Source organism: Cebus imitator, unplaced genomic scaffold (genome assembly GCF_001604975.1).
Source record: "Cebus imitator isolate Cc_AM_T3 unplaced genomic scaffold, Cebus_imitator-1.0 Scaffold394, whole genome shotgun sequence".
NCBI classification, from domain to species: Eukaryota; Metazoa; Chordata; class Mammalia; order Primates; family Cebidae; genus Cebus; species Cebus imitator.
In genome coordinates, this window is record NW_016107709.1 from 1,724,602 (window position 1) to 1,743,423 (window position 18,822).

An 18,822-nucleotide genomic window follows, 5' to 3' on the forward strand; every position below is an offset into this window, starting at 1 on the left:
CATTCATGTCAGGCTTTTCCATGAGACTTGCTTTGGCTCTTTAAGTGCTGTGAATCATTTTGAGTCAGCAGCTTTAAAAGCCAGCATATGGATTGCCATATTCTTTCCTTTTGCCCTTTGCCACGATGACTAGCAAGTATTCCAGGTTGTTCTGTTGGCCTGCTTCCTGAATGGAAGCTGACATGTGATCGTCGTGTAAGAATACTCGAGAAATAAATGGTTGTTTAGGATTTGGAGATTTCAGGGCTATTTAGGATTTATGGAAATTTCAGGGCTATTTGTTACTGCAGCGTACCTAGTAATTTCTGACCAATACACTTTCATTTGTCTTTATACCTCAGTGTCTGGTGCATAGCAGCCACCCTGTAAATGTTCGTTGAATGAAGAGCTGAAGGGATTACATTAGCTTGAATGAGAGAGAGAGAATGAGGAAGGGAGGCTCAGTGGTATCTGGAAAGCCTTACGTAAAAAAAATTCAGTAAGAGCTTGGCCATCACACGTGTTAGAATCTTTTAAAGCTGAACTTGACAGGAAGCTTTAAAGTGCTTCCGTCACAGTGCTTCCATCTTTCCTTATGTCTTCTGTTTGCTTCTTATGTCACCAGAACCTTACTCCACTGATTAGCCAGAAAAGAAGTGACATTAAAAAGATATTGGATAGTTCACAAAATCACTGGGCAGGGGAGTCATTGCTAGAAGAGCACACTTTCAGTTAAATTTCCAAGAATAATACCATGAAACTTTTAAGAGAAGGCAGTGTTATCTAACTTCATTCTTAAGGATAAAAATAAATGGGTGTAAGAGACATTCAACATATAGTGGCTCAAAGAATATAGAAACTTATTTTTTTTTCATCTCAGTTCTAAGGTGAGCAGTCTAGGTCTGTGGTCATCCAGGGAACGAGAATCTTCAAAGTCATTGTTCTATCATCCCTAAGGGCATTGTCATCCTATAGGTTATCAAAGCTGGTTGACTTCCATATCTTGGTCCTAGCCAATGGGAAGAGAGAAGAGGCACATTAATGGTCTAGCTGAAATCTGAAAGTGACATGAAACATTTCTACTTATATTTCATTGGTAAGAAGTTAGTCACATGTCAACACCTAACTGTGAGGGACATGTAGTCTGGTGAGGCAGCCATGTATCCAACAACAGCTCTATTAGAATGTGTGTAAGTCAGTTGTCATTGCACTAATGCTGAGTAATAAATGACTTACAATCCTGCAGGCTTTTAAACAACACACATTTATTCTCACTCTCACAAATTTGCACATTGGCTATTGTTCAGCTGACCTAATCTAGGCTGAACTGGAAGGCTCTGATTAAGGCTACAGGTTGGTTGGGTATGGTGCCAGCCTGTTGGTTTGATTCCATGTACATTTGTTCTGGGGCCCAGATTGAAAGGGCTGTGTCTCTTTGGGACATGTTCTTCTCATAATAGAAGTGCACAAGGATAAGCAGAGATGCCTTGATGCCTCTGGAGACTCAGCCCAGAAATGGCACATGTCACTTTCACTTAAATTCCAGTGGCCAAAGCAAATCACATGACCAACATCAATAGGCAGGGAAAATATGCTGCCTGTTCTACTGGGAGATGCTACAAACTCACACAGCAAAGATATGTGTGTAATTCTAATACAGGGAGAGTATGAATAATCTGGAACCACTATTCAATTCACATCTTATGAATGAAGGGGATAATGTATTTTGGTAGACAGCTAGAAATCTCTGCCACATCTGACCTTTTCATTTCTTGTCATTCATAGAATGTGTACAGCATACTGGGATGACTTGGAAGGAATTTGTGGCCATCAGCATGGGACTTGCTGATAAAACTCTGTATATACTTATAATGAGATTATAAGATAGATAAAATATAAGATATTAGAAAATATATTAAATATTGAACAAATATTAAACTTCTAAATAAAATATTTTTAATTTTTAATGAGAAACGAGTTCACTACTATGATCTGAATTATTTTATTGAGGCATAATTTATACATAGAAATACAGTCATTTAAAGTGTATAATTTTATGACTTTTGACAAATTTATGTCTAACATCTTTTAGATAACAAGATTTATACTTGAAATGGATACTTTCAAAACCTGTGGAAGTTTGTCATTTATAGTGATAGATTTTAAATGATAGGTTGAAATATGGAACTGCCAAAATGAGGCCATCCTTCACTTAGAAAATGGCAATTACATATGGCTCAATTTAACACAATTACATTTTGTCTAATCAAGTACAGGCATACCTTGGAGATACTGTGGATTTGGTTCCAGACCACTGCAATAAAGCAAATATTGCAATAAGGCAAGCTGCACAATTTTTTTGATTTCCCAGTGCATATGGTAGTTATGTTTACAGAACACTATAGTCTGTTAAGTGTACAATAGCACTATGTCTAAAAAAATGTACATACCGTAACTGAAAATACTTCATTGCTAAAAAATGCTAATGATTATCTGAGCCTTCAGTGAGTCATAATTTCTTTGCTGGTGGTTGCTACAGCTTGGGGTGACTGTGGCAATTTCTTAAAATAAGACAACTATGAAGTTTGTCACATCAATTGACTTCCTTTCTCGATAGATTTCTCTGCAGTACACGAGGCTCTTTGATAGCATTTAATCCACAACAGAACTTCTTTTAAAACTGGAGTCAATCCTCTCAAACCCTACTACTGCTTTATCAGCTAACTTTATGTAACATTCTAAATCCTTTTTGTCATTTCAACAATGTTCACATCATCCTCACCTGAAGTCAAGTCCATATCAAGCAACCACTTTCTTGTTGCTCATCTGTAAGAAGCAACTCCTCATCTAATCGAGTTTTATCATGAGATTGTAGCAATTCAGTCAATGCTCAGGCTCCACTTCTAATTCTAGTTCTCTTGCCATTTCCTCTACATCTGCAGTTACTTCGTCCACTGAAGTCTCGAACCCCTCAAAGTCATCCATGTGGATTGAAATCAGCTTCTTTGAAATTCCTATTCATGTTGATATTTTGACCTCCTCCCATGAATCACAAATGTTTTTAATGGCACTTAGAATGGTGAATCCTTTCTAGAAAGTTTTCAGTTTATTATTCCAGATCCATCAGAGGAATCACTATGTATGGCAGCAATAGTCTTACAAATTGGATTTCTTAAATAATAAGACTTGAAAGTCTAAATTACTCCTTGATCCATGAATGGCAGCATGGACGTTGTCTAAGGAGGCATGAAAACAACATTCATCTCCACGTATATCTCCATCAGAGCAATAAAGTGAAATATGCTTGTATTTAAAAATAAAGTCAAAGCTTTTTTTTTCAGCACATACAGATGTCAGCATGCTCATCTTAACAATTCACTAATAAAATTCACTAATCATCACATGAGAACCATTTTGACTTTATTTTTTCCTAATAAAGGATTGGTAATTCACACAAACACACATGCATGCACACACACACGCACACACATGTGCGTGCATCTTATGTATTTTTAAATTCAAAAAAATTTTAATTTTCAATTTAAATGCAGGTGCACAAAAATGTTAGCTAGTTAAGCTACTGTATTTAAGCTAAGACTATCCTTCAACAAATCTGTAAGGTGAGATTTGTTTGCAAAAAGTCCTTATTTTGGTGCATATATTCTTGACAGCTCTCTTCTTTTGAATGCCAATATATTTTGATATAAAAAACAGTGATACTCTGATCTCATGCTTCACTGGGAACTGAAACCAGATGGACCCTAAGAGCTTGTATTTTGTTAAAATCACCATTTTAGTTTCATCATTCAATGTGCAATTTAGAGCCATAGGCAAACATTTACAGATGAGAGCTTGTCTATGAATAAACAACATGTGTTACTTGAATCTCAGGGTTTCAGATAAAATTCATGTTATGTATGGCCTTCACATCTTCCTGACATTGCGACCAAATCATGAGTGCACAAACCCTTGCAGTGTTTCCATCCTATTTCTTTTCTTTTTTTCCCCCCAGATCTTCATTTATTACCTCAAATAACTAATCTGCAATAGTTTCATTTAGCACTTTGGTTCTGGAACAAATAATTTCTCTTTGTGCCTTGTAATTAGTGCTATAAATGGACAGAGTTACTCATATATGTACTTATACCAATCAATTGATAATCTTCTGAATCTTCTGAATTAGTGTGGTTTCTACATTATACGAAGTGTCATCCATGTGTCTACTAATAGTATCATCTGATGGGGCACTCCTTTCTGTTTCTTTCTTTTGCTTTTAGGGTCCCAATTAGGCTGTTGACAATTTCCATCAAGGCAGATAAACAGTGCAATTCTGCGTTTATGTGGCATTTTAGCTTCAGCAGTTATTTTCATGACTTTGTAACCATGCTCTGGTATTGTTAGCAATCTCTTAAAAAAGTTTATTTATTATTTTGTACATGTGGATGCATAAAAATGTTTTTTTGTTTAATATGTAGAAGTAGGGCTGAGGTGGTGGTGTAGTTTGCATGGTGCCATTGCTTCATTTGATAACTACAAATATGATGCTTTGGAAGAGAAGACTTAATCAGGGCAGAGAAGACAAATCAAAATTTGAGACAGCCCTTATAAATTACTGAATTAGTAATTAAAACTCTTTTTTTAAATTGCTTTGTCTGTCTTATGAATCTGATAGACCTTAACATTTAATTAAAAAACTTTTCATAAATACATATAAAAATTAAATATTTAAATACAAAATATCCCATGAGAGTAGAGGCCTTCATAGCGTCAGAATATCTTTTGGTCAATATATTTTTAAGCCACCTTCATTCTTAAGAATGTTTTAAAGGGTGCCAGAAGTGCTTCTCCCCAATGTGGGCTGTTCATGGAGGTTCCAGGGTCTCCAACATTTTTCCCGGCTGTGGTTCTAAATCTGTCCAAAGCAGAGGCAGTGGAGCTTGAGGTTCTTGCTCGTGCAAATGACTAAGTACAAACTGGTGGTGGTTGGAACTGGTGATGTTGGGAAAAGCACACTGACAATCCAGCTAATCCAGAACCACTTTGTAGCTGAGTATGATCCCACCATAGAGGATTCTTACAGAAAACAGGTGGTTATAGGTGGTGAAACTTGTCTGTTGGACATACTGGATACAGGTGGACAAGAAGAGTACAGTGCCATGAGAGACCAATACATGAGGATAGGAGAGGACTTTTTCTGTGTATTTGCCATCAATAATAGCGAGTCATTTGTGGATATTAACCTCTATAGGGAGCAGATTAAGCAAGTAAAAGACCTGGATGATGTACCTATGGGGCTAGTGGGAAACAAGTGTGATTTGCCAACAAGGACAGTTGATACAAAACAAGCCCATGAACTGGCCAAGAGTAATGGGATTCCATTCATTGAAACCTCAGCCAAGACCAGACAGAGTGTTGAAGATGCTTTTTACACACTGGTAAGAGAAATATGCCAGTACTGAATGAAAAATCACCAACAGCAGTGATGATGGGACTCAGGGTTGTATGGGATTGCCATGTGTGGTGATGTAATAGGATTCTTTTAAAGAAGAGTCACTTTCAAGCTGGACTGACACCCCGGTCCTGACTTCCCTGGAGGAGAAATATTCCTGTTGCTATCTTCAGTCTCACAGAGAAGCTCCTGCTACTTCCCCAACTCTCAGTAGTTTAGTACAGTATTCTCTATTTGAGAAGTTAGAATAACTGCCTCCCCACTTGGCTGTCTGACCAGAGAAATACATCTCTTGTTACTCCCTGTTATTTTTCTGCCTTGGGTTCTTCCACAATACAAACACACCTCTGGCACCCTAAGTTTTTCATCTGAAAAGCAGTTCATGAAGAAGAGAACTAAACTGCAGACGTGAAATTCTATTGAAAACAGTGTCTTGAGCTCTAAAGTAGCAACTGTTGGTGATTTTTTTTTTTAACTGTTGAACTTAGAACTATGCTAGTTTTTGGAGAAATGTCATAAATTTGTCAAGAATATGGTTATCATTGCTGTTTGGTTTGTTTGTAATGTTATCGGTTGTATTCTCTAAACTGGCATCTGCTCTAGATTCATAAATACAAAAATGAAACTGAATTTTGAGACTATCCTAGTCTTCTCAACTTTCATGTAGCTAAATCCAACTTTCACAGTGAAGTGCCTTTTTCCTAGAAGTGGTTTGTAGATTTCCTTTAAAATATTTCAGTGGAATAGATGTCTCAAAAATCTTTATGCATGAAAATGAATGTTTGAGATACATCTGTGACTTATCTACCATTGAGGGAAAGCTATATCTATATGAGAGCAGATGCCATTTTGTACATGTATGAAGTTGGTTTTCCAGAGGCCTGTTTTGGGACTTTCCCAGGAAAAAGATGAAACTGAAAGGGTATGAATAATTTCACTTAATTTTTACCTAATCTCCACTTTTTGCATAGGTGACTATCTATAAAATATATGTAGTTTATTTCCTCTGGTTTACTGATAAACCTAACACTTAATGAACTTCCATTTGTATTCAAATTTGGATCATACCAGAAAGCTCTACATTTGCAGGGGTTCAAATATTGTAAAACTCTGGTGTACTGCTATTTAATAGTTGTGATCAGTGATTTTCAAACCTCAAATATAGTATATTAACAAATTACATTTTCACTGTATATCTTAATGATGTATATAATTGCCCTCAATCCCCCCCTAACCCTACCCTCTACAACTCCCCCCACAGCAATAGGGGCTTGATTATTTCAGTTGAGTAAAGCATGGTGCTAATGGACTAGGGTCACAGTTTCAAAACTTGAACAATCCAGTTAGTATCACAGAGAAACAAATTCTTCCACATTAGCTCATTGCACCAGTAACTCCAGCTAGTAATTTTGCTGGGTGCCATAGTTAGCCTTGCAAGGAAGGAAGAGGTCAGTTAGCACCAGCCCTTTACCATGACAGGAAAACGCAGTATTCCATTTTGGCCCCATTTAGAAACTTCTGTGCTTAGAACATACTTGAGAAAACTATAAGTACATACATACAAGGGCTATTGGCACAAGAGCCCAAGATGAGTAACTATCTTTCTCCCTAATTTGATATCAAATTAAGTGGATTTTTAAGAAAAAGAATCACATCTTTGTGTACCAGCCCTTTGGCATGACCGGAAAACTCGATATTTAAAACTTTTTTTTTAAAGCCATGTAGAAACTCTAAATTAAGTCAATATTCTTATTTGAGAATGAGGATGTCTTAGCTGAAAAATGTTTTAGATTTTCTTTATTCATAATGTTTTTTGAAGGGTTTAAAACAAGATGCTGATAAATCTGTCTAAGCTGATGAGTTTGCTCAAAACAGGAAGTTGAAATTGTTGAGATAGGAATGGAAAATATAATTAATTGATAGTTATGAGGATGTGGAGGCCTGGCATTTTCATTTGCAGATAATACCCTGGTAATTCTCATGAAAAATAGACTTGTATAACTTTTGATAAAAGTCTAATTCCAAAATGGCCACTTTGTTCCTGTCTTCTAATACCTAAATACTTACTGAGGTCCTCCATCTTCTATACTTTGAATTTTCATTTATTAAGCAAATGTCATATTACCTTGAAATTCAGAAGAGAAGAAACATTTACTGTGCTCAGAGTATAATGAACCTGGAGAGTTGTGCTCCTTACTGCTAATTCTGGGAGCTTTCACAGTACAGTCACCATTTGTAAACCGAAATTCTGCTTTTCTGTTTGTACTCCTTCAGGAGCAGTGTCACTCTGTAATTTTCCTTAGGTGTATCATCTCAGTCGTTTTATTTTTAATTTTAATTTTTAAATTTTTAAATTTTTATTTTTATTTTTATTATACTTTAAGTTCTGGGGTACATGTGCAGATCTTGAGGATTGTTACATAGGTGTACACTATGCTATGGTGATTTGCTGCCTCCATCCCCCCTTCACCTACATTAGGTATTTCTCCTAATGTTATCCCTCCCCAACCTCCCCACCCCCCACTGTCCCTCCCCTAGACCCCCAACAGACCCCAGTGTGTGATGTTCCCCTCCCAGTGTCCAAGTGTTCCCATTGTTCAACACCCACTTATGAGTGAGAACATGTGGTGTTTGGTCTTCTGTTCTTGTGTCAGTTTGCCGAGAATGATGGTTTCCAGATTCATCCATGTCCCTACAAAGGACACGAACTCATCATTTTGTATGGCTGCATAGTATTCCATGGTGTATATGTGCCACATTTTCTTTACCTAGTCTATTCTTGATGGGCATTTGCGTTGGTTCCAAGTCTTTGCTATTGTAAACAGCACTGCAATGAACATACATGTGCATGTGTCTTTATAATAGAATGATTCATAATCCTTTGGGTATATACATAGTAATGTGATTGCTGGGTCAAATGGTATTTCTATTTCTAGATCCTTGAGGAATTGCCACACTGTCTTCCACAATGGTTACACTAATTTACACTCCCACCAACAATGTAAAAGTGTTCCTATTTCTCCACATCCTCTCCAGCGTCTATTGTCTCCAGATTTTTTAATGATCATCATTCTAACTAGTGTGAGATGGTATCTCAATGAGGTTTTGATTTGCATTTCTCTAATGACCAGTGATGAGGAGTTTTTTTCATATGTTTGCTGGCCGCATAAATGTCTTCTTTTGAAACGTGCCTGTTCATATCCTTCACCCACTTTTTGATGGGTTTTTTTCTTGTAAATTTGTTTTAGTTCTTTGTAGGTTATGGATATTAGCCCTTTGTCAGATGGGTAGCTTGCAAAAAGTTTTTTTCATTCTGTTGGTTGAAGAGGAGCTGGTACCATTCCTTCTGAAACTATTCCAAACAATACAAAAAGAGGGAATACTCCCTAACTCATTTTATGAGACCAACATCATCCTGATCCCAAAACCTGGCAGAGACAGAACGACAAAAGAAAATTTCAGGCCAATACCCATGATGAACACGATGCAAAAAATCTTCAATAAAACATTGGCAAACAGAATCCAACACCACATCGAAAAGATTATCCATCACGATCAAGTTGGCTTCATCCTGGGGATGCAAGGCTGGTTCAACATACACAGATCTATAAACGTAATCTATCACATAAACAGAACCAAAGACAAAAAGCACCTATGATTATCTCAATAGATGCAGAGAAGGCCTTCAACAAAATTCAACAGCCCTTTATGCTTAAAAACTCTCAATAAACTAGGTATCTCAAAATAATAAAACTATCTACCACAAATCCACAGCCAATATCATACTGAATGGGCAAAAACTGGAAGCATTCCCTTTGAAATCTGGCACTAGACAAGGATGCCCTCTCTCACCATTTCTATAATATTGGAAGTTCTAGCCAGAACAATTAGGCAAGAAAAGGAAATAAAGGATATTCAATTAGGAAAGGAGGAAGTCAAACTGTCTCTATTTGCAGACGACATGATTGTATATTTAGAAGACCCCATTGTCTCAGCCCAAAATCTCCTCAAATTTATAAGCAACTTCAGCAAAGTCTCAGGATACAAAATCAATGTGCAGAAATCACAAGGATTCCTATACACCAATAACAGACAAACAGAGAGTCAAATCAAGAGCAAACTCCCATTCACAATTGCTACAGAGAGAATAAAATACCTAGGAATACAACTAATAAAGGATGTGAAGGACCTCATCAAGGAGAGCTACAAACCACTGCTCAAGGAAATAAGAGAGACACAAATGATGGAAAAACATTCCATGCTCATGGTTAAGAAGAATGAATATCTTGAAAATGGCTATACTGCCCAAAGTAATTTAAAGATTAAATGCTATCTCCATCAAGCTACCTATGACCCTCTTGACAGAACTGGGAAAAAACCACCTTAAACTTCATATGGAACCAAAAGAGAGCCCACATAGCCAAGACAATCCTAAGCAAAAAGAACAAAGCTGGAGCCATCATGCTACCTGACTTCATACTATACTACAAGGCTACAGTAATCAAAACAGCATGGTACTGATACCAAAACAGAAATATAGACCAGTGGAACAGAACAGAGGCCTTGGAGGCAAAGCCACACATCTACAACCATCTGGTCTTTGACGAACCTGACAAAAACAAGCAATGGAGAAAGGATTCCCTGTTTAATAAATGGTGTTGGGAAAACAGGCTAGCCATGTGCAGAAAGCAGAAACTGGACCTCTTCCTGACACCTTACAATAAAATTAACTCCAGGTAGATTAAAGACTTAAACATAAGACCTAATGCCAAACAAAGCAAAACAAAACAAAACAAAACAAAACAAAACAAAACAAAACAAAACCCAGCACCATAAAAACCCTAGAAGAAAACCTAGGCAAAACCATTCAGGACATAGGCATAGGCAAGGACTTCATGACCAAAACACCAAAAGCATTGGCAACAAAAGCCAAAACAGACAAATCGGATCTAATTAAACTCCAAAGCTTCTGCATAGCAAAAGAAACAATCATTAGCGTGAACCAGCAACCAGGAGAATGGGGAAAAATTTTCACAATTGACCTACCTGACAAAGGGCTAATGTCCAGAATCTACAAATGACTAAAACAGAATTGCAAGAAAAAACAAACAAACCCATTCAAAAGTGGGCAAAGGATATGAACAGACACTTTTCAAAAGAAGACATACATGAGGCCAACAAACATATAAAAAAAATGCTCATCATCACTGATCATTAGAGAAATGCAAATCAAAACCACATTGCGATACCATCTCATGCCAGTTAGAATGATGACCATTAAAAAATCTGGAGACAACAGATGTTGGAGAGGATGTGGAGAAATAGGAACACGTTTACATTGTTGGTGGGAGTGTAGATTAGTTCAACCATTGTGGAAGACAGTGTGGAGATTCCTCAAGGACCTAGAAATAGAAATACCATTTGACCCAGCAATCCCATTACTGGGTATATACCCAAAGGATTATAAATTATTCTATTATGAAGAAACATGCACATGTATGTTCATTGCGGCACTGTTTACAATAGCAAAGACCTGGAACCAACCCAAATGCCCATTGATGATAGACTGGACAAGGAAAATGTGGCACATATATACCATGGAATACTATGCAGCCATAAAAAACAATGAGTTTGTGTCCTTCGTGGGAACATGGATGAATCTGGAAACCATTATTCTCAGCAAACTGACACAAGAACAGAAAATCAAACATCTCATGTTCTCACTTATAGGCGGTGTTGAACAATGAGAACACGTGGACACAGGGAGGGGAACATCACACACTGGGGTCTGTTAGGGGGGCTAGGGGAGGGACAGTGGGGGGGTGGGAAGGTTGGGGAGGGATAACATGGGGAGAAATGCCAGATATGGGGGGGATGGAGGCAGCAAACCACATTGCCGTGTATGTACCTATGCAACAATCCTGCATTATCTGCACATGTACCCCAGAACCTAAGTACAATTTAAAAAAAGATTAAAAAATTAAAAAAGAAGAAACTATCAACAGAATAAACAGATAACCTACAGAATGAGAGAAAATATTTGCAAACTATGCATCTGACAAAGGTAATATCCAGCATCTATAAGGAACATAAACAAATTTACAAGAGAAAAACAAACAACCCTATTAAAAAGTGGGCAAAAGACATGAAGAGACACTTCTTGAAAGAAGACATTCATGTGGCCAAGAAGCATATGAAAAAAAGCTCAATATCACTGATCATTAGAGAAATGCAAATCAAAAGCACAATGAAACACCATCTCACGCCAGTCAGAATGGCTATTATTAAAAAGGCAAAAATAACAGATGTTGGCAAGGTTGCAAAGAAAAGGAAACTCTTACACAGTGTTGGTGGGAGTATAAATAACCATTGTGAAAAGCAGTATGGTAATTCCTCAAACAGTTAGAAGTTACCATTCAACCCAGCAATCCCATTACGGGGTGTATGCCCAGAGGAATATACTGTAAAGCATTCTACCTACCGTAAAGACACATGCACACAAATGTTCATTGCAGCACTATTCACAACAGCAAGACATTAAATTAACCTAAATGCCCATCAGTGACAAACTAGATAAAGAAAATGTGGAATATATACACCATGGAATATTATGCAGTCATAAAAAAGAACAGGATCATGTATTTTACAAGAATATGGATGGAGTTGGAGGCTATCATCCTTTGCAAACTAATGCAGGAACAGAAACCAAATACTACATCATCTCACTTATAAGCAGGAGCTAAATGAGAAGAACTTCATAAAACCTTCCCTCTTATGAGCACAAAGAGGGAAACAAAAGACACTTGGGTCTACTTGACGGGGCAGGTTGGGAGGAGGGAGAACAGAAAATATAACTATTGGGTATTGGGCTTAGTACTTAGGTGAGGTAACAGCATGTACAACAAACCCTCATGACCCATGATTATCTATGTAACAAACTTTCACATGTACCCTAAAGCCTAAAATATAAAAAGAAATCTGTAATAAATTGTGATCAATTAGTTGTAAATACTACTGCACTCAGACCAGATAATAGGCTATTTTTTAGAGCATTTTTAGGTTTACAGAAAAATTGTGTGGAAAGTACACAGAGTTTCCAGATATCCTATCCCCTTTCCGCAGTTTCCCTTATTTTAACATCTTACATTAGTGTAGCTTAAAGTCCATAGTTTATATTAGGGTTCACTATGCATGTTGCACAGTTCTGTGGGCTCTGACAAATGCATAATTTTAGGTATTCGCCACTGGAGTATTATACAGAATTATGGTTTCACCATTCTGAAAATGTACTCCACCTATTCATCTCACCCCCTCTCCCGAACTCACGGTAATTATTAATCTTTTGACTGCTGTTTGTGTAGTTTTGCCTTTCCTAGCATGTTATAAGTTGGAATAATACATTCTGTAGCCTTTTCATATTGGCTTCTTTCACTTACTGATATGCATTTAAAGTTCTTCCATGTCTCTTCATGACTTGATAGCTTATTTCTTTTAATCACTGAATACTATCCCATTGTTCATGCATTTATTCACCTATTAAAGGACATCTGGTTGCTTCCAATTTTTGGCAATTACAAGTAAAGCTGCTATAAATATCCAAGTGCAGGTTTTTGTATGGACAAAAAGATTTTCAGCTCATTTGCATAAATATCTTGTTGCACAGGTGCTATATTATATGCTAAGCTTCTGTTTATGTTTAGTTTTGTAAGAAACTACCAAACTGTCTTTCAAAGTGTCTGTACCATTTTACATTTTTACCAGTGATGAATGAGAGTTCCTTTGCTCCGTGTTCTCAACAGCATTGGGTATTGTTAATGTCAGTTCTGTTGGTCCTTTCTTATTCTGAGGTGTCACTTCTTATTTTTGAATTTACTTTTGTTTGGACGGACTTTTTATTTCCTCTTTGAGGATGATTGTAATGTATGTTGAAACGGGTTGTTTGGCTTTGCTTCTTTGTGCTTTCAGGGGGCTAAGGTTCTGTATGAATTCCTTGGTTATAGATACCCTTAGTATGGTGGTTTTGTCAAATGCTGGTTGTAGTAGTGGTGTACTGAGCATGTGAGTAGGCTCTCAATCTCTTGTGGAGACAGGGAGATAGAGGTCTTCAGAAATTTATCTCAATCCCTAGTGCTGTCGCTGAGTCAGCCATATTTGTATTAGGTTGTGAAGTTTGACTTCCAGACCAGTGGGTGGCACTTGAAGGTAAGAGAGAAGCAGATGGGTATATTCTTGATCTTTTCTTTCAACTGGGAGAAGCTGTGTGTTGTCACTGGCAATAATCTGGCCTGTGCAATACACCATTCTCTGAGTTTCCTGCTCAGCCCTGGTTTGGGGTGTGGACAAAGCTGAGTCAGGCTGGATCACCAAGCTTGTTCTTGGATAACCCAATGCCAAGCACAAGCACACATCCTGATGGGGTGCTTAGGCAAGCTCCTGGTGAAATGCACAAAGGTTTCCTCACGGGGTCAGGGGGCTTCACCAGCTCCATGTCCTGGGAAGACAGAAACACAGTCTTCTTCCCTATCATGCCCCTGTCTCAGGGCTCATGACGCAGTTCAGACAGATACTTCTGTCTATCTTTAGTCCACAGTGTAGCTGAGAGCCATGGACAATGCCTTTCCTGTGGCTCTCTGCTGAAATGGCTTTGGTGTGGAGCCTCTTCCCTCAGCCCCAAATAGACAGCTTTATGGCTCACCTGTTCTTGCTGCAGGCATGCTGCCACTGTGTGTAGAGAGGCAGAAGGGCCCTGCCTTTTATACAAGCTAGGGCCCAGTGGGGAGACTGCCAGGAAGGATGCAATCATCCTTATTAGCCCTGAAATGGCTGTCTACAGGTGTGCATAAGCCAAACCCTGGCAGTAGCTATGTGGGGAGTAGGAGGCTTCCTCTCTATTACCAGGTCCAAGCACTGGGGCCACCTGGCTGCTATGGCAGAACCACACTCTTCACCCACACAGCCAAGCACAGCGCCCATGTCTCTGTTGAAAGGAATGCAGTCACTTTCTGTATAGAAGTGGGAAGCTCTCAGGAATAGGAGAGCCCACACTCTGTGGTTTCTTTTGTCTTAACGGGTGTTCCCCTGGCATGCTACACTTTGCCTTTTCCTAGGAGAAGCATGCCCTGAGGGTCAGATCCTCAGCTCTCCTGGGTCCAGCTGGCTCCATGTGGCTGACACAATCTCAGTAGGTGCTGAGAGATGTCTGCAGGGGATTTGGTGATGTGCAGCCATAGGAACTAAGATTCCCTGGGCAGGACAGAGTCCCACAATGGTACACACCCAGCATGGTGCCTGCTACCATAGCTCAAGTTTGGGGGTTGCTGACAGCCCAGTGCAATGCCCTCAAAAAACTCCCAAATTGCTGCCCACGCCAATGCATGAGCTTGTGAGGGCCGAGGAACTCTTTAACAGTTTGGAAACTAGCAATCTGTCACAGGGGTGAGTGGAGTCCAAAACATCCCCACTCACCCTTTCCATGGGACCCCAAGTCCCTCGGGGTTCAATTTCTGCCAAACTCTTGCCACCCCCTTTTTTTCTGTGCCCTAGCTTCTGCCTGTGAATTTTTCAATAGACCCTGACACTCTTCTTTTAATCTTCTGAGTTATGATTATTCACCTGTAACTTTGGTTCTTCCTTTTTGGGGGGATCCAGTGATCAATGTCTCCAGTCAACCATCTTGAAACTGCCCTAAAAGTTTTGCATTCTGAGTCCAACTTATCATGCATTTGATGTGTTGATGAAAGTCCAACTTCTCATGCTTTTGATGTGTTGATGTTTGGTTATTTTATCACCAAACTGAAGATTACATAGATTTCCCCTTATGTTATCATCTAGAAATGTTACAGTTTACATGTAAGTCAATGATTTATTTTGACTTAAAATTTGTGAACGGTGTGTGGTCTGTGTCTATACTAATTTGTTTTGCATGTGATTGTCTAGTTTTTCCAGCACCATTTGTTGAAAAGATTATCCTTTCTCCACTGGATTTACTTGGCTTCTTTGTCAAATATCAATTGACTATATTTGTGTGGGTTTCTTTCTGGTCCCTCTATTTTTTTCCACTGATCAATTTGTTTACTCTTTTGCCAGTACCATACTGCCTTATCATTTTGGTTTTATATTAAGTCTTAAAGTCAGGTGATATCAGTTGTCCCTACTTTGTTTTTCTTCAGTATTGTGTTGGTTATTCTGGGTTTTGGCTTTTCCATATAAACTTTAAAAAAAGTTTGTTAATATCCACAAAATAACTAGCTCAGGTTTTTGATTTGGGTTGCACTTACTCTATATATCAATTTGGGAAGACCTGACATCTTAATGGTGTTGAGTCTTCCTATCTATGAACATGGACTATCTTTCCATTTATTTAGTTCTTTGATTTCTTTCATCAGAGTCTTGTAGTTTTCTTCATATAGATCTTGTGCATATTTTGTTAGATTTATAACTAAAGATTTCTTTTTAAATTGTCAATTTTAATGGATGTAAAAATGCTTAAAAATAAAAAAAAAATCAAGATACAGTATTTATAACCATCAGTCTTTTGTGGGCAGGCCTCCTGTTACTATTTGTGGCTCTCCAAAGTGTTATAACCAATTGGTTAGGAATATTTTTTGGTAAAGAGTATCAGTTACTATCACTGAACATGAGACACTAATTAATCTCTCCCATTGTACTTCTTTAGTAAGAACTGGACATTGCATCTTCTGCTATGGCTGATGTTCTAATGCCTCAAGTGGAGCCATCTTTCCTATACTCAAATGTCTCTGTTTCCTGTCATCCCAGCTACTTGGGAGGTTCAAGCAGGAGGACTGATTGGTGCCAGAAGTTCGAGACCAGCCTGAACAACACAGTGAGAACCCATCTGTTAAAAATATAATAATAAACAATTAAAAAAAGTCTCTGGTTGCCTTTGGGGACTGGTTCAGATTTGGGACTCTCTGTAGGGGGATTTTGTCTGGCTTTGGTTCACCAGGCCTAGAAATTTTGTTTGCCCTACAGTTCAAACTGAATCCTAGTTGGATGCTTGGCCACCTGAAAAATTCCCATGAGTCACACCACTCTGAAGTCTGCTTGGGTACCACTGCTTATGTTTGTACCAAGCCCTCCCTGGCACTGAGGATTAACTCATACACCACTATTTGTCTTCTGCCTGCTCAGGCTCCCATCCTTCCCATTTAAGTCAGGGAGCTCCTTTCTACTGCAGTGTCTTTCACAACCATCTCTGGCCACAAAGAACAGCCACTGTGGTACTTTTCAAAGATGACAGTGCTTCCTTCACCAATGATTCTTTGAAAATCTTGGTGGAGGCCCCCTGAGGGGACACAGTTAAAGAAAGGCAAGCTGGCCACATGTGGAAATACACTGCAATATTTCCATCTCCTTGATTCTTTGGATCTTTTCCTGTACATGTACCAGGGAATTTCCTTTTTCTCATCTTCATTTAGTTAAGTCCAGAAGTCAGTTAGTCAATTTAGATAGTACATTGCAACCAGAGTCATTGGGAAATGAATTCGAATGGACAAATTCAGGTTTATTCACACAGATACCCTTCAGTTTAAATTAGCAGAATTTTGCAATTCATTCATTTCTTGGGGTTGACTTCATAGTTGGTCTCTGAGGGTGTGACTGGATCTGGTTCAAGTATTAAGAGTGAGAGTAATCAGAGGAGGTGGGAGAGGGGTGGAAGGAGATTGGCTTCCTTTTCCAAGGTAACTGCCTTAGGTGAGTTCTGAGAGGATCTTCAAAGAAAGCAGGAACAGCCTTGTTACATAAGGAAGAGGGCGTGCTTCTGCTGCCAAGGTAGTCTGGGGGCTTGAGTGATTTGGAATCATTCGAGTTTTCCTTTATAGTCCTATTCTTATTCTCTTTCCTGCTGATAAATATAAAATCTTGTGAGGCTGATAATTAAATTGATTTTGTAATTTGGCAATTTGTAGACGAAATTGTGAATTTGGTTTTTCAGTTTTAGCTTTGTGGCTCAATTAACAAACTATCCTTTTAGCTCTGTTGTTTGTAGAAATACAGATGTTTAAAAGTTTTAAGCTGAGAATTGAGAACTCAGCGAATCACTGCTTTTCTTTAAGTGGGTCAGTTTTAAACTCATCCCTTGAGTTCATTGAGTGAGTTCTTCCTAGTCTTCATATTATTATTATTATTGTTGTCAATGGCCACTTGGTTTCTCAAAGCCCTGTCTTCAGTGGGTAGTTCAATCCAGGTGACCATACCTGGTAATTTACCAAGTGGTTATGCCAAGTGCTTCCAGAGCCTGTATTTTCATACTAGCTGAATCTCAGCCTTGATTCCTAATCAGGCCAGACAACCAATCACAGGTTCTTCTCATTTCTTCAAAATTCTGTTTCTTAGAGTCCTACATTGGGTAATCTTCATTCTTTTTCCCTACTGTCCTTGTTAGTCTTATTTTGCTTCCTTGAAATTTGGGATAACAATATTTGGATAGTGATGTGGCTCTTTTGGAGCTTAAGAGTCACCATAATAGGATGGACAAGTGTATGTGTGGTCTTAAAAGCATAGACTGTGTTTGCTGGTGACTTTTTTTTTTTTTTTTTTTTTTTTTTTTTTTTTTTTTTTTTTTTTTTTTTTTTTTTTTTTTTAAATCTCTGGGCTAGCAGCTCTTTTGGATAGCAGAGACGATCCAGTTTTCAACTTGGGGCAGGTCCCATCCCTGCCACCTCATATATGCATAAGGGGATTTACAGATTACAGCTGTAAGATGTCCTCCACTGACCTGGTCTCATCCCAGCTTCCTAGCCACCTGTGGGATAGACAGAACAAAGGAGAGAACAGGTGTTCTCTCCTTTTAAATGAGAAAAGAAACGAAAAGACTTTTCAAAGATCTCCAGGGTTAGCCAGTAGCTGGGCCAAGAATAAAAACGCACATCTTCCCATACCCTCAATGCTGACGTCTCCATCAAGCTCTGCCTCAACATTGAAAGGGCCTAGGCAAGAGCACACATGAATGCCCCATACTATCATCTAAATATTCATAAGTAATAGTCAGCTATTGAGTGCTACGTGAAACATTCTCTATTCTTCTATCTTGATAAATTGCTGCAATTTGGAGTTTCCAGGAGCAGTTACTGAGTTTGTCCTGTATGGTATTTATTAGTGACCAACAGGGACAGGAGGCAGAAGCAGGCAGAGAGAAGTCCAAACGCAATGCGGACTCCACCAAACCTCAGCCAACACCACGAGGTGTCCTAGAGAATATATGGCCCACCAGACTGTCCAAGGCAGATAAAATTTCTGTGCCACTCTTTCTCCACTCCCAGGACAGGGCATATCTTTGGATGAGGGGGCTCTATGCAGGCACAAACCTTGAAAAAGCTGACAGCTGGGCAATATCTCCTTCTTCTAACAAATGTTTCTTCCTGACGACCTGT

General features: G+C 38.5%; 1 protein-coding gene across 1 annotated transcript; it reads left to right on the forward strand.

Moving 5' to 3' along the window:
• Positions 1–4,837: 4,837 nt before the first annotated feature.
• LOC108289201 (GTPase NRas-like) lies at positions 4,838–6,074 on the forward strand. The gene has a single exon (XM_037731355.1). The coding sequence runs from the start codon at positions 4,938–4,940 to the stop codon at positions 5,436–5,438; it is 501 nt and encodes a 166-aa protein (XP_037587283.1). The 5' UTR covers positions 4,838–4,937; the 3' UTR covers positions 5,439–6,074.
• Positions 6,075–18,822: the final 12,748 nt, after the last annotated feature.